Source organism: Plecotus auritus (assembly GCF_963455305.1).
Source record: "Plecotus auritus genome assembly, chromosome: 2".
Classification (NCBI taxonomy): Eukaryota; Metazoa; Chordata; class Mammalia; order Chiroptera; family Vespertilionidae; genus Plecotus; species Plecotus auritus.
Window position 1 is genome coordinate 2,693,836 of NC_137771.1, and position 12,483 is coordinate 2,706,318.

A 12,483-nucleotide genomic window follows, 5' to 3' on the forward strand; every position below is an offset into this window, starting at 1 on the left:
ACGAATGCAAGACGGTGATGCCAGGGGAGGCCGTGGGGTGGGGCGTACACGGGAACCCTACTATCAGCTCAATTTCCCTATAAAACTGAAACTGCTCTTCAAAAAAGTCTATTCATTTTAAAAATGCTTGGAACTGTGCTCTTTGTTGCTTGCATATTTCACCGACAAAAGATAATCTCTCTTTTTTTTTTTTTTTTTTTGGTTAACCTTCACTCAAGGATGTCTTCCCGTTGATTTTCAGAGAGAGTGGAAGGGAGGAAGGTCGGTGGAGAGAGAGACAGACACACACACACATTGATTGGTTGCCTCCTGCTCGAGCCCTGACCCAGGCTGGGGATTAATCCTGCAACCCAGGCACGTGCCCTTCACCAGAAATCGAACCCTAGACCCTCTGGTGCATGGAGAGATGCTCTAACCACTGCGCACACTGGCCAGAGCAAGACAAGCTCTCTCTTTTTTTCTCTCTAATCTTTATTGTTCCCACCCCAGGCCTTTGCCCCCCACTGTCCTCGTCCATAGGTGTAAGCTCTTTGTCCAGTCTCTTCCCGCACCCCCACACCCTCTTCCCCCTGAGAATTGTCGGTCTGCTCCCCTTCCATGCCCCTGATTCTATTCCATTCACCAGTTTGTGACAATCTCTCTTAAGTGAGGCTCATGAGCAACTGGGCACTGAGGCCTTAAGGAATGGCCTGTCCATGGGGGAGGGGGGACACCCAGGCAGGGGGACACCCAGGCAGGGGGACACCCGCTGCAGGGACACCAGGCAGGGACACTTTTGATGGAGACTCCATTGTATAAGAAACTTGTTTTAGACTCTAACTTGAGAATTTTGGACTTCAAGTTTTAATTCATAATGACAAGAAAACTTGATTTTGGAGTTTAATTTCTCTGGACTTCAACTTGCAAGGAAATTTAATTTGGGGGCAAATTTCTCTCTGGGAATTCAAAATGGAAAGGGGTTTGTATCCAAACTGGGAGCACCTCTGGGATGCAAAACCCAAGTGCAGCGTGCGGGGAACCCCAGGGGACAAGCACGTGGCCACATCAACAGAAAAATCAACAACCGATGGCACGGTGGTAGCAACCACACACAAAGGAGACGTGAGTCCCCACTGCCACGCAAGGACCTGATCTCAACAAACTATTAAAAAATTGTACGAAATTACTGGGCGGAATTTTACATTGGCTGGATGTTTGATGATATTAATGACTAATTTTTAGGCGGGACAGTATTATTGAGTCTGTTTTTTCAAAAAGACGCCTTCGTGTTTCAGATGTACATAAGGAAACCACAGACGAAGTACAAGAAATGGCAGCGCTGGTTGGAGAAGGTCTGGGTGGGGACGCAGTCGAGACGGTTGGAGGTGACGCGTCATATTAGTTTCTCAGGTTCTGTATGTGTCGGGGAGTTTTTCACTGTACAGCATTTTTTAACAATGAAACGTTCAGCCCCCTGGCCGGTTGCTCCGTGGTTAGCGTGTTGACCCGCTGACAGAAGGGTCCCGGGTTCGATTTCCAGTCTGGGGCACTTCCTGGGTTGCGGGTTCCCCGGCCCAGTTGCGCGCATTTGGGAGGCAGTCCGTCGATGTGGCTCTCACATCCATGTTTCTCTCTCTCTCCCTCCTCCCTCCCACTCACTCACGCTCTACAAATAATGGAACAAACATCCTCAGGTGAGGATTTAAAAAAACAAAGAGACTCTGAGACGAGTCCGGCTCACCGGCATCAGAGGAGCCGTGGTGACTGCTGGGAACGAGGACGTGCGACAGGGAGCCCGAGCGGCTCTTCCCGGCCCCGTCCAGCGGGAGCAGCTGCAGCCGCGGGGTCGTCGCGGGCGGGAAGCGGTAGAACTGGAAGGTGAAATACACGGTGCGCGGCCACGGCGCTCCCGGGTCGTCCTGGGGCACCCTGAGTCCGACAGAGCCGTGGCTTAGTCAAGTGTCCTCAGCGGAGAGCGGGCTTCCGTCGCCCCCTTGCGCGGTGGCTGGCAGCAGTGTGCCAGTCCGCGCCAACCCGAACCACAGACGCATCCCTCCGTCTATTGAGACCTGGCCCGGGGGTCTGCCAGCTCGGATGCACAAGCCAGGCCAGAGCAGCAGACCGGCCGTGGAGAGCGCACCTGCTGAAGGCCAGGAACTGCAGCACGACCTCGTTGCCCCGGAGACGGTCGGCTTCCTCCTTCTGCGGGCTGAACTTCACGGGGTCCGCAGGGCTGACGGCCTCCGCCGGCTGCTGGCTGGCGTCCAGGATCTCGGGGAAGCCGGCGGCCTGCAGGAGCTCCAGGCAGGCCCGCGAGAGCCTGCCTCCGGAGCTGAAACACACAGCCGCTCAGCGGCCTGGGCAAGGCCTCTGGGGACGGCCTGGGTTCAGAGGGCCCAGCGGTCTCCAGGGCACCTGTGTGCCAAGTCCCTCCCGAGCCGCCCCTCACCTCCGGGCCTGGGCCCCCACAACGATGGGGGCGTGCACGGGGGCGAAGGGCAGCTCCTGCAACTGCTCGACGACACAGGTTCCCGGGACCACGGGCGTCGGGCTCAGGTCGGCCTCCAGGTGCGCGATCCCGCCCTCCAGGGGGGGCTCCTGCTGACGGGAGAGGCCCAGGTCAGGCCCAGGTCAGGCCCAGGTCAGGCCCAGGGGGCTCCGTCTAGGGGCCCATCGCGGAGCGGCTGCCACGGGGACATCAGCAGGTAGAAACACAGGAGGCTCGGCGGCCTTCAACCTCAGGCGGACAGGGATGAATTGCCGTGCGTGTCCCGGGGAATATCTGAGACAGCCTTAGGCCACCAAGTTACGTTTCATCTGGAGTTCAAATTTACGGGGCGCCCTGTATTCTGTGAGGGAAAAGCAGCAAGGCGGGAACCGCTGATTTTATGAACTCAGCGCCGGGGGCCGGGGGGGCGGGGAAGGCTCGTTCACACCAAACCACGTTTATGGGCGAGACACGCAACCTCCTTCAACACGGGCCTGCCCGGCGCACAGACGCGTTCCCGTGCCCACGCCACTCGCACCGCCGGCCGCTTCCCTCCAGAGCACGACGCCCGTCCCCGGGAAAGGCCTGCGGGGCCCCAGGACGCCCCGCCAAGCCTGCTCCCCGGCGGCCGGTCTCAGTCCAGGGGGACGCCATGTGCCAGCAGCCCAACAGCACAAGAGGCGGGAGCCTGAGATGAACAGGCCTGTCCTCGGGCGAGGACTGAACAGGAATCATAAAATAAGATGCAGAGCACAAAGATGGCGGCACAGGTCAGCGCCTGTACTGGCTCCTCCCACAACCTCATCGAAACCACAACTAAAGGGCAGGACAACTGCCCCCCAGAACCGCGGGGAAGCCGCTGAGGGGAAGCCCACAGCTAGCGAGGGGAAGAGGGCGCAGTGAGACCGGTAAGAGGTGCGGGCACGGAAAGTGCTGGCACCCGGACGTGCTGCTTTTTAAACCGGGAGGGAGACACAAGCTCCTGACTGCTCTGAACTCCAGTCCCGGGCGAGACTCTGGGGCACCCAGGCACATTCGGGGAGAAACCGGACTGTCTGGCATCGGGACAGGAACGCGAGGGCGGCTTTCTCCCAGAGGTGCTCGCAGCGATCATTGTTCCCGCACAGGGGCACGGGACACGGAGAACCAGAGAACCGGGAACTTCTCCAGTTCAGGGCTGACGGGCAGCCATCGCTGTTTGCTCCGCCCTGGTGATTCCCAGTGGCCCCACCCCACCCAATGGACAACCCCACCCAAGTTACAACCCACCCAAGCTGTGTGCATCGGCTTTTGCATATGAATGGCCTGTCCTTTCTCCTTCTAAAACCTGCCAAACTGCAGCTGGGTCAGAGAGCCCCAGAGCTTCCAAAAGAAGGCCCAAGGCCCGGCAGCAGCAGCCTGCCTTGCTTCAGAGCTGGGCCTCGTCTGGGCACCCCCAAACCCCGTACAAAGAGGAGGAATCTGCAGATGTCTCTGTAGCTCTGGCTGGGCGGCCCCAGACAGTGGCTGACCTTGCACCTCCTTGGAGATCCAAGAGCCAGTGTACCCAGTGGTCAGAGTGGGACCATCCAGATTACAACTCCTCACATCCATAAGGGACACACTCAGGGGACAGACTCAGTGAGCACCAAAGCCCCACTGAAGCAAGTCCTGCCCCATAAGGGTGTTTCCTGCGCAGTTCTCCCAGTGTAGACACAGCTGATCCTCACAGCCAATTGGCCTGGAGTCAATTCCTCCCAGTGATACCAACAACAATCAAGGCTCAACTACAACAAGACTGTGCACACAGCCCACAAAGGGGTGCACCAAGAGCGTCGACCTCAGGTGACTGGGGAGGCTGAGCCACTGGGCCCTATAGGACACCTAGCACACAAAGCCACTCTATCAACTCAAGGAGTCTTAGCAGCTACCCAGTACATAGACACAAACATGGGGAATCAGCCAAAATGCGGAGACAAAGAAACAAGTCACAAATGAAAGAAATGGAGGAAAGCAAACGACTGGATATAGAGTTCAAAACCACTGTTATAAGGTTACTCAAGAATCTTCTAGAAACCTCTGAGAAATTTAGTGAGACCCTCAAGGATATGAAAAAGGACCAATCAGAAATTAAGCATACACTGACTGAAATAAAGAATAATACACAGAGATCCAACAGCAGACTAGAGGATCCCAACAATCAAGTCAAAGATTTGAAATATGAAGAAGCAAAAAACACCCAACAGGAAAAGCAAAAAGAAAAAAGAATCCAAAAATATGAAGACAGTGTAAGGAGCCTCTGGGACAACCTCAAGCGTACCAACATCCCAATTATGGGGGTGCCAGAAGAAGAGAGAGAAAGATACTGAAAACCTATTTGAAGAAATAATGACAGAAAACTTCTCCCACCTGGTGAAAGAAATAGACTTACAAGTCCAGGAAGCGCAGAGAACCCCAAACAAAAGGAATCCAAAGAGGACCACACCAAGACACATCATAATTAAAATGCCAAGAGCAAAAGACAAAGAGAGAATATTAAAAGCAGCAAGAGAAAAACAGTTAGTTACCTACAAGGGAGCACCCATATGACTGTCAGCTGACTTCTCAACAGAAACTATGCAGGCCAGACGGGAGTGGCAAGAAATATTCAAAGTGATGAATAGCAAGTACCTACAACCAAGATTACTCTACCCAGCAAAGCTATCATTCAGAATTGAAGGGCAGATAAAGAGCTTCACAGATAAGAAAAAGCTAAAGGAGTTCATCACCGCCAAACCAGTATTATATGAAATGCTGAAAGATATTCTTTAAGAAGAGGAAGAGGAAGAAAAAGGTAAAGATAAAAATTATGAACAACAAATACATGTCTATCAACAAGTGAATCTAAAACTCAAGTAAATAAAAAATCTGATGAACAGAATAAACTGGTGAATAGAATAGAATCAGGGGCATAGAAAGGGAGTGGACTGACAATTCTTGGGGGGCAGGGGGTGTGGGAGTGCGGGTAGAGACTGGACAAAAATCGTACACCTATGGACGAGGACAGTGGAGGGGTATGGGGTGGGGTGGGAACCGGGTGGAGGGGAGCTAAGGGGGTAAAAAAGAGGAACAACTGTAATCTGAACAATAAAGATTTATTTTAAAAAAATAACAGAGATGCAAGCTCCTCGAGAACACAGGAGCCGTGTGCATGTGGGCAAAGCAGGGTTACACCTGTGAGTGCGGACTGTGGGACAGCTGTGACCCCGCCCTGGCCCCACCCTGGCCCCGCCCTGGCCCTGCCCTGTGCTTAACAGGGGTGGGCAAACTTTTTGACTCGAGGGCCACAATGGGTTCTTAAACTGGACCGGAGGGCTGGAACAAAAGCATGGATGGAGTGTTTGTGTGAACTAATACAAATTCTAAGTAAAGGAGCGGAGGGGAGAGCAAGAGAACCCTCCGCTCTTTCGGCTCTGCGGGCCGGATAGAACAGCCGAACGGGCCGGATCCGGCCGCGGGCCGTAGTTTGCCCACGGCTGGCTTAGAAGGTGGAACCACCTTCAAACAAGTAATGACACAGACTGTCTCCTCACAGACTCCAGGCAAGACTGGGACCCCGTGTGCAGGTGAACCGGCCACTTTTGAGAGCCAACTCCGTGCGGGTCCCCCAGGTGACGCGGGATGAAAGGAAAGGGCTCTTCTAGGCCATCGGCTGCCGCGAGCGGGGGGGGGGGGGGGGGGGGAGTGGGGGCCTCACGGGTCCTCCCTCTGCCGCGCTGGGAGCCTCTATCTTCATCCCGCTCCCTCCTGTGTCCAGAGCCCCTGGGCGGCTTCCCGCTGCCTTCCCCACAGAGCAAAGCCTCAGCTGAGCACGCAGGTGCAGGCCCAACGCTCATGGTGCAAATCCCGAGGCATGGACGGCCGGTCACCCCGTGTCCCCGGGAACCCACCACGGCCCGGTCACCCAGCCAGGGGCCGGCGTGCTGGCAAATCAACGCCTTCCCAGTGTCAGGAGCCACCACCCGGGAGGAATGGGGCGCACTTACCAGCTGGGCCCCCGAGGGCTCGGAGCTGGCGGGCTGCTGGGAAGAGGGCTTGGCCGAGCGGCAACGCGTCGGGGATGGAGGGGAGGCTGCGAGCTGGGACAGGGACAGCTGGAGGGAAGAAAGCTGGTGAGATCAGCCACTCAGTGACCTCGCGGGGCCCCCACCCACGCGGGCGCTGGGCAGGAGGCTCTGGGCGACCACGGGAGGCACCGAGGCCCTCAGCCTCCGCTCAGCAGCTGCTCTGGACCCCAAGCCGTTCCAATGTCCTTCGAATTCTCGAGAGAGAGGACTGCGTGACCTCTCCTGGCCCCAAGTCTCTGAGTAAACGCAGCAACGAGGACAAGCGGATGGCGGGGAGGGAGGGCCCGGGACGCCAGGCTCTGGCGCGCGTGGGCGGCAGGGTTCTCTCTGGGTTTGCCCTCCGCCCCTGGGCCCACCGTCGCCAAGGCCCTTCCGTTTCTAACCAAGCAAGCCAGAGCCCCACTGCCACGCAGGCACCTGCCACGGACAGGCCGCCCACAGACAGGTGTGCCCTCCGACAGGCCGCCCACGGACAGGTGTGCCCTCCGACAGGCCGCCCACGGACAGGTGTGCCCTCCGACAGGCCGCCCACGGACAGGTGTGCCCTCCGACAGGTGTGCCCTCCGACAGGCAGCCGCCGACGTGCGAGGCTGTGCCCTGTCCCCCCGGCACTGCGCTCAGCTGGCTCCCTGGGCAGGGGGGACGGCGGGCCCTCTCCTGTCAGGGGCGTGGGCAGAGGAGGGGTGAAGACCGAGAAGGCAAAGGCTGTTCAGTCCTGGCCATTCTCAACCCCCAGACACACTGTCAGGGAGACCACTTGTTTCAAAGGGAGTCCTTCGATGCCAACGGAGGGTCCCTGACAGGGTCCGGAAGCTGCCCTGGCAGCCGCTGCACAGACGGCCGGGAGGGAGGCGGGACCCCCGGCCACCCAACGCAGCAGACGGCCCCTCCCCTCGGCGCCCAGCCCCGTCCCCGCCGCAGGACAGCACAGGGCACCGACTGTCCCTAAAGCTGCAGGGCCCCTCCTGCACCGGAGCCTGCAGTAGCCGGTTCTGGACTTACCCCTGGTCCCACAGGCGAGTCCTGGGAGGCGGCGAGCCCCTGGGGCGGCGGCACTGGCGGGCCTGGGAGGAAGCACACAGGACGGGAGGGAGCCATCGGCCTCAGCGGGGCCCAGGGCACCCGGAGCCCCCACCCTTCAGGGCCTGGACCTCTCCCTCGGGGGTACCCCGTGCCACTGGAGTCGGACAGCGGTGACCAGGCCATGCCCACGCTCAGCAGTTTGAAGACGGGGCGTGCAGAGAACACACAAGGTGGCTCCTCCGGTCACGCCTCGGGGAAGGAACGGAGCTCCGCTGCTGCTGCGGCTCTCAGCTCCGGCTCCGCAGGCCCCGCCTCCCGACGGCCCACTGAGCGAGCCTGGCCGCAGAGCCCCACTGGCAGGCGGGCGGCGTGGGCCTTCGAGCACAGGAAGGGTCCCGGCCAGCCCTCCCGCGCTCCCCTCAGGAGGGGCTGAGAGTGTCCTTTGACCTTGACCCCAGGCTGAGCGCCTGCCAGCACTGTCCTGCTCGGTGGTCGGGAGGGGGCAGGGTGCTGTTTGCCTGCGCTGCTCCCGCCCCGCCCCCAAGCCCCCGGGGAAGGTGAGGCGAGCGGCCGGCCCTGGCCCTGCAGGGAGCCCCGCACTGCTGCACACTGGACAGCGGTTGCCTCTCAATCATTACACACGTGTTGCGCGCCTTCGCCTGCCAGGGTGACCCGCGTGGACTCCCGAGGGCCACGGCCCATCTCCAGCCTTAGGGCCACACCCTGCCTCGCTCGTCACAGTTCCCTTCCGACACCAGACTCTGTCCACATGGCCACCACCCCCACTGGGCTTCAGGACAGCCTGGACCCCTGCAGGCACAGCCCACCCATGGCGGCCTAGCCCTGCCTCCTGGGGCTCTGACCACTGCCCCGGCCTCTCCCTGCCTCTTCTGTGGCCTCTGCTGCCCAAGTCCCCACACAGCCACGCCTGAGCCCGGGAACAGGCCAGCGCCATGAACGTGCATGAGCCCATGAGCTTCCCCTGTCCCTGCAGCCCCGAGGCCCCAGGACCCACGGCGCAGGGCAGGCCTCGGGGCTGCTGACGAGCCAGCCTCACCAGGGCTGGGACGGGAGGTGCCGCGCTCTCCACAGAGCATGCCCGCGCCTGTCTGGCCGCTCTCAGGCACAAAACAAAACCGACAGCCACGCAGCCTCTGTCCCCCAGGAGGAACTGAGCACACGAAGCGCCACCCAGACCGCCTTGCTGTGCGCCCAGGCCGCCCTCACAGCCTCCCCGCTGCTCCAGAGCCCACCCAGAGAGGGCAGGCGGAGCACCCGCTGCGGGCCGGGCCGATGGGGAGTGAGGGCCGGGGCAGCCGGGCACAGAGGGGGCTCCCTCAGCACCCTCTTTTTATTTTTATTGACCTCAGAGAGGAAGGGAGCGGGAGAGAGAGAGAAACATCAACGATGAGAGAGAATCAGGGATCGGCTGCCTCCTGCACGCCCCACTCTGGGCATGGAGCCCACAACCCGGGCCTGTGCCCTGACCGGGAATCGAACGTGACCTCCTGGTTCTTAGGTCGAAGCTCAGCCCGAGCCCCGAGCCCCCAGCCGGCTGCCACCCCCTCTAACAAGCCAGGTTCAGCGGCCCACGTCCCCTAGACCAGGGGTGGGCAAACTTTTTGACTCGAGGGCCACAATGGGTTCTTAAACTGGACCGGAGGGCCGGAACTAAAGCATGGATGGAGTGTTTGTGTGAACTGATATAAATTCAAAGTAAAGGAGCGGAGGGGAGAGCAAGAGAACCCTCCGCTCTTTCAGCTCCACGGGCCGGATAGAACAGCCGAACGGGCCGGATCCGGCCCGCGGGCCGTAGTTTGCCCACGGCTGCTAGACGCTGCAGCCGAGGAGCCTCCGGTTCCCGAGATGCGCTCACTGGGGAGGGAGTCAGAGCGTCGCTGAGCAGGTCGGCTTCCCGGGAAAGATGCGCTTCAGCAGAAGCAAAACCCAGATGGGGTTCCGCTGGGGCCACTGTCCTCAAGCGGTGGCCTCTGCCTGCCCGACCATCTGGAGCTCTGACGCAGCCCCCCCCACCTCGCCAGAGGCAGCGGCAGCAGAGGGAACAGGATCAGCCAGCGCAGTCTCCTTTGTTCTGCCCTAAATGGAGACACAGTCCCGCGGGCGGGCGGGCCTTGGTAATGAGGAAAATGGCAGGAAATGGCTCCATTCTCCCTGGCAAGAGAGCCGGCCCCTGGGAGCCAGCCCTCTGCGAGTCCGCTGAGCCCTCACGGAGTGAAGTCTGAGCCGGGGGCGTTGGGCATTAAAGCCTCCAGGTTCTCCTAGCCGGTGCCCCGTGTCTTTAAGGCGATTCTTTACCTCGAACCTTCCCAGCGCGTACACAGCACCAGAAAAGCCTCCGCTGGCCATCAACGACACCCCCTGCGATCCACGCACACGAAGCCCCAATCCGTGCCCAGGGCGGCGCGGGCTGAGAAAACGCACCAAAACCACAGCATCCCTCGGCTTCACACCTGCTTTATGTCCGTGTCGTGGGCGGTGCGGTCACTTCTCACACCACCGTGTGGAGCCCAGAGAACACGTGTCCTCCGAGAGCCCTGGCTTCAATCCCTCCACGCCCCCCCCCCCCCCGCCCCAGCCAGGGTGACAGTCCGACTGGGAAGCCCCACTTCCGCCAGAGGCAACGGGCAACGCGTGCAGTGACAGCGTGCACAGGTCTGCAGCTGCTCCGCTGGAAGCAGGGACCCACCAGGGCGCCCGGGAATCAAGGCCGGTGCGTGCACGAGGGGGGCTGGGGGGCGGGGGGAGTGGACATGGAAAGGGGAGGAGACCCTGGGTCCGGCAGGAGCAGCTGCCGAGCACGTCACAGCCGAGAGGGCGAGCCCCACGCGCCTGCATGGAGTGTCTGTCTGTCCCGCGAGCCCTGAACACGCTCCTGGAGGCACCAGGGCTGCTCGCAGCTCAGCACCGAGGAAGCAGGCCCCACGCGGCAGCTGCTGCCTCCAGCGCCTCTGCCAGCCACACCGAGCCCCGCCCTGGGTGACGTCAGGCGGCAGGGCCACCACAGGCCCCGACCAGGTAAACACAGGTCAGGGACTCGGAGACGACCGCTCTGCCTGCGGCACGGCGGGCGGCTCAAGGGCCGAGGGAAGCCGAGGTGCCCAGACAGGAAGGATGAAACCAGGGTCCCAGGCCACAGCTGAGCCGTGCAGACGGAGCCCCCCGGCCTGAGATGAAGGAGAAGCTCGCCGTCCAGCTCGGCGAGTGCAGCCCCGTCTGAGGACTCCCATTCCCTGACGCTGTCACTCGCCTCGCTCTCCTGCCCTGAGAACCTGAGAACCGCTGTGAGCAGAGCCGAGGCCTCCACCCCTTGGGCGCTGCTGGAGGCGCAGCCTCCTCTCCCAAAGGCGAGCCGGGAGCCCCCAGCCCTGCTGTCCTTCCAGCAGCCCCTCCCGCCCCCTCTGCATCTGCCTGGAGGGCACCTGCCGTCACGGGTGCATCCCCAGCAGGGCAAGAGCGGCTGCTTTCCCAGCCAACACTCACCGAGGGCACTCTGAGGGTGGGCCCTGGAAAGGTACAAACCCGTGCAGGTGAGTGAAGTGGGGCAGGGTCTGCTCGGGGACGCCCCTCCAGCTGCAGAGGGTGGGGGCGGCCAGCACCCTCTCTGCAAACGCTGGCGGGACCCCGCAGCGCGGCCCTTCCTGTGACCAGCAGACGTGGGCCCCGGGCTCCAGGCAGGTGAAGCCCTTCAGCCCCAACGCCAACTGTTCCTGAGACGCAGCTGTGCGTTCGCGGAGGGGGCGGGGGGGGGGGGGGTGCTGAGGAAGCAGGGCCTGCTGGGGGCGCTCCGGAGGGAGTGCTGCCCAGGGGCCCGAGCCTGCCTGTGTGTGACTGAAGGCTCAGTTAATGCTTGGGGTGGGGGGGGAGGGCACCGTGGCTTAGTTCTTGCAGCAGCTCAGACCAAGGCAGGGAGGGGCCGGGCCCTGGCAGGTGGGGGCTCTGGTGAGGTCCCAGGATAGGTCCCGGGGAAGGGCGGGGATCACTGCTCGAGATGGTCGCTGTGACTCAGAGGAAGCCTGTGGAAAGTGGCTCCCCTCGGCAGGCCTTGGGAATCGGGAGTTAGTCAGTGGTTACGGTGCTCCGGACACTCAGTTCATCAGGCAAACCCATCGGAGAGGCCGTTCGGGGTAAAGGTCACCCTCCCTGACTGAGCACAGGAAGGGGGTGAGCAACACCCAGGAAGAGACCAAGGGAGTGGGCTGGGGTTCCGTGCTGGGGAGCTCAGAGCACGGGCTGAGGATCTGGGGCGCCCCAGGCTGGGGTCACCTGCAGGGCCGCTCAGAATGCCACCCCCCGGAGTGGCACTGCCCTCGGGCCCCTTTAAAGCTGGGCTCGCTGCCTCCCCCCTCCCACTGGCTGGCTTTCCTGGACGGAGGAAGGACGCTGCCTGCTGGAGGGACGTATTTTCTATGACCCGCCCCCCGCGGCTGTTCTAAATCTATGAAGGGAACACAACGGGGTCCCACACCAGCAGAACATTCGAAAGCAAAATGTGGGTCAGGGAAGTTCCCAGTCAGGAAAAGTGGGGCCGGAGCGCCCTCTAGTGGCTGCCTGCAGGCTTTCCTGAGGCTGAGGAACGGACCCCTGCTCCCTTGTCTTTTATGGATGAAATAAAAAGGGTAATTCACAACAGGAAGCTCAAGCACCTCACTTAAAGTGACAGCCGCCTGTCATTAAGGCTTCCACAGGGCCCATAGACGCTGGTAAAATACTGGAGTCAGAAAAGTTTCCATCAGACGCAACCGCAATGGATGTTTACGTCGGTTCCACTGGGTCTCGGGAGGCCGTGTCTTCAAACGCTCGGAACCGGGCGAGGGCGGCGTGTGCAGTGGTGGGAAGGCAGCGATAAATCCCAACTAGACGAACCAGAGGCCAGGTTCCGTCCACGCG

The 12,483-nt window shown here is 60.9% G+C and overlaps 2 protein-coding genes across 6 annotated transcripts in view; one reads left to right on the forward strand and one right to left on the reverse strand.

Moving 5' to 3' along the window:
• Positions 1–12,483, forward strand: part of LOC308242658 (uncharacterized protein) — a gene marked incomplete at both ends in the record, with an annotated part of 479,931 nt that overhangs the window by 411,476 nt on the left and 55,972 nt on the right. The window lies entirely within an intron of this gene.
• The window catches only part of NPHP4 (nephrocystin 4), a 70,398-nt gene that overhangs the window by 16,287 nt on the left and 41,628 nt on the right, over positions 1–12,483 (reverse strand). For 4 of the 5 annotated variants that reach the window (XR_013959953.1, XM_080656746.1, XM_080656748.1 and 1 more), the window contains 5 exons: positions 7,555–7,616; positions 6,472–6,579; positions 2,429–2,580; positions 2,120–2,311; positions 1,721–1,908 (listed from right to left, as the gene is read on the reverse strand). Coding sequence is in view for 4 of the 5 variants with exons in the window: in XM_080656746.1 (XP_080512872.1) it covers positions 1,721–1,908; positions 2,120–2,311; positions 2,429–2,580; positions 6,472–6,579; positions 7,555–7,616 (702 nt within the window). In the remaining variant the exon portion in view is untranslated. The remainder of the gene's footprint in view (positions 1–1,720; positions 1,909–2,119; positions 2,312–2,428; positions 2,581–6,471; positions 6,580–7,554; positions 7,617–12,483) is intronic. The other variant, XM_080656747.1, reaches the window with a different exon arrangement.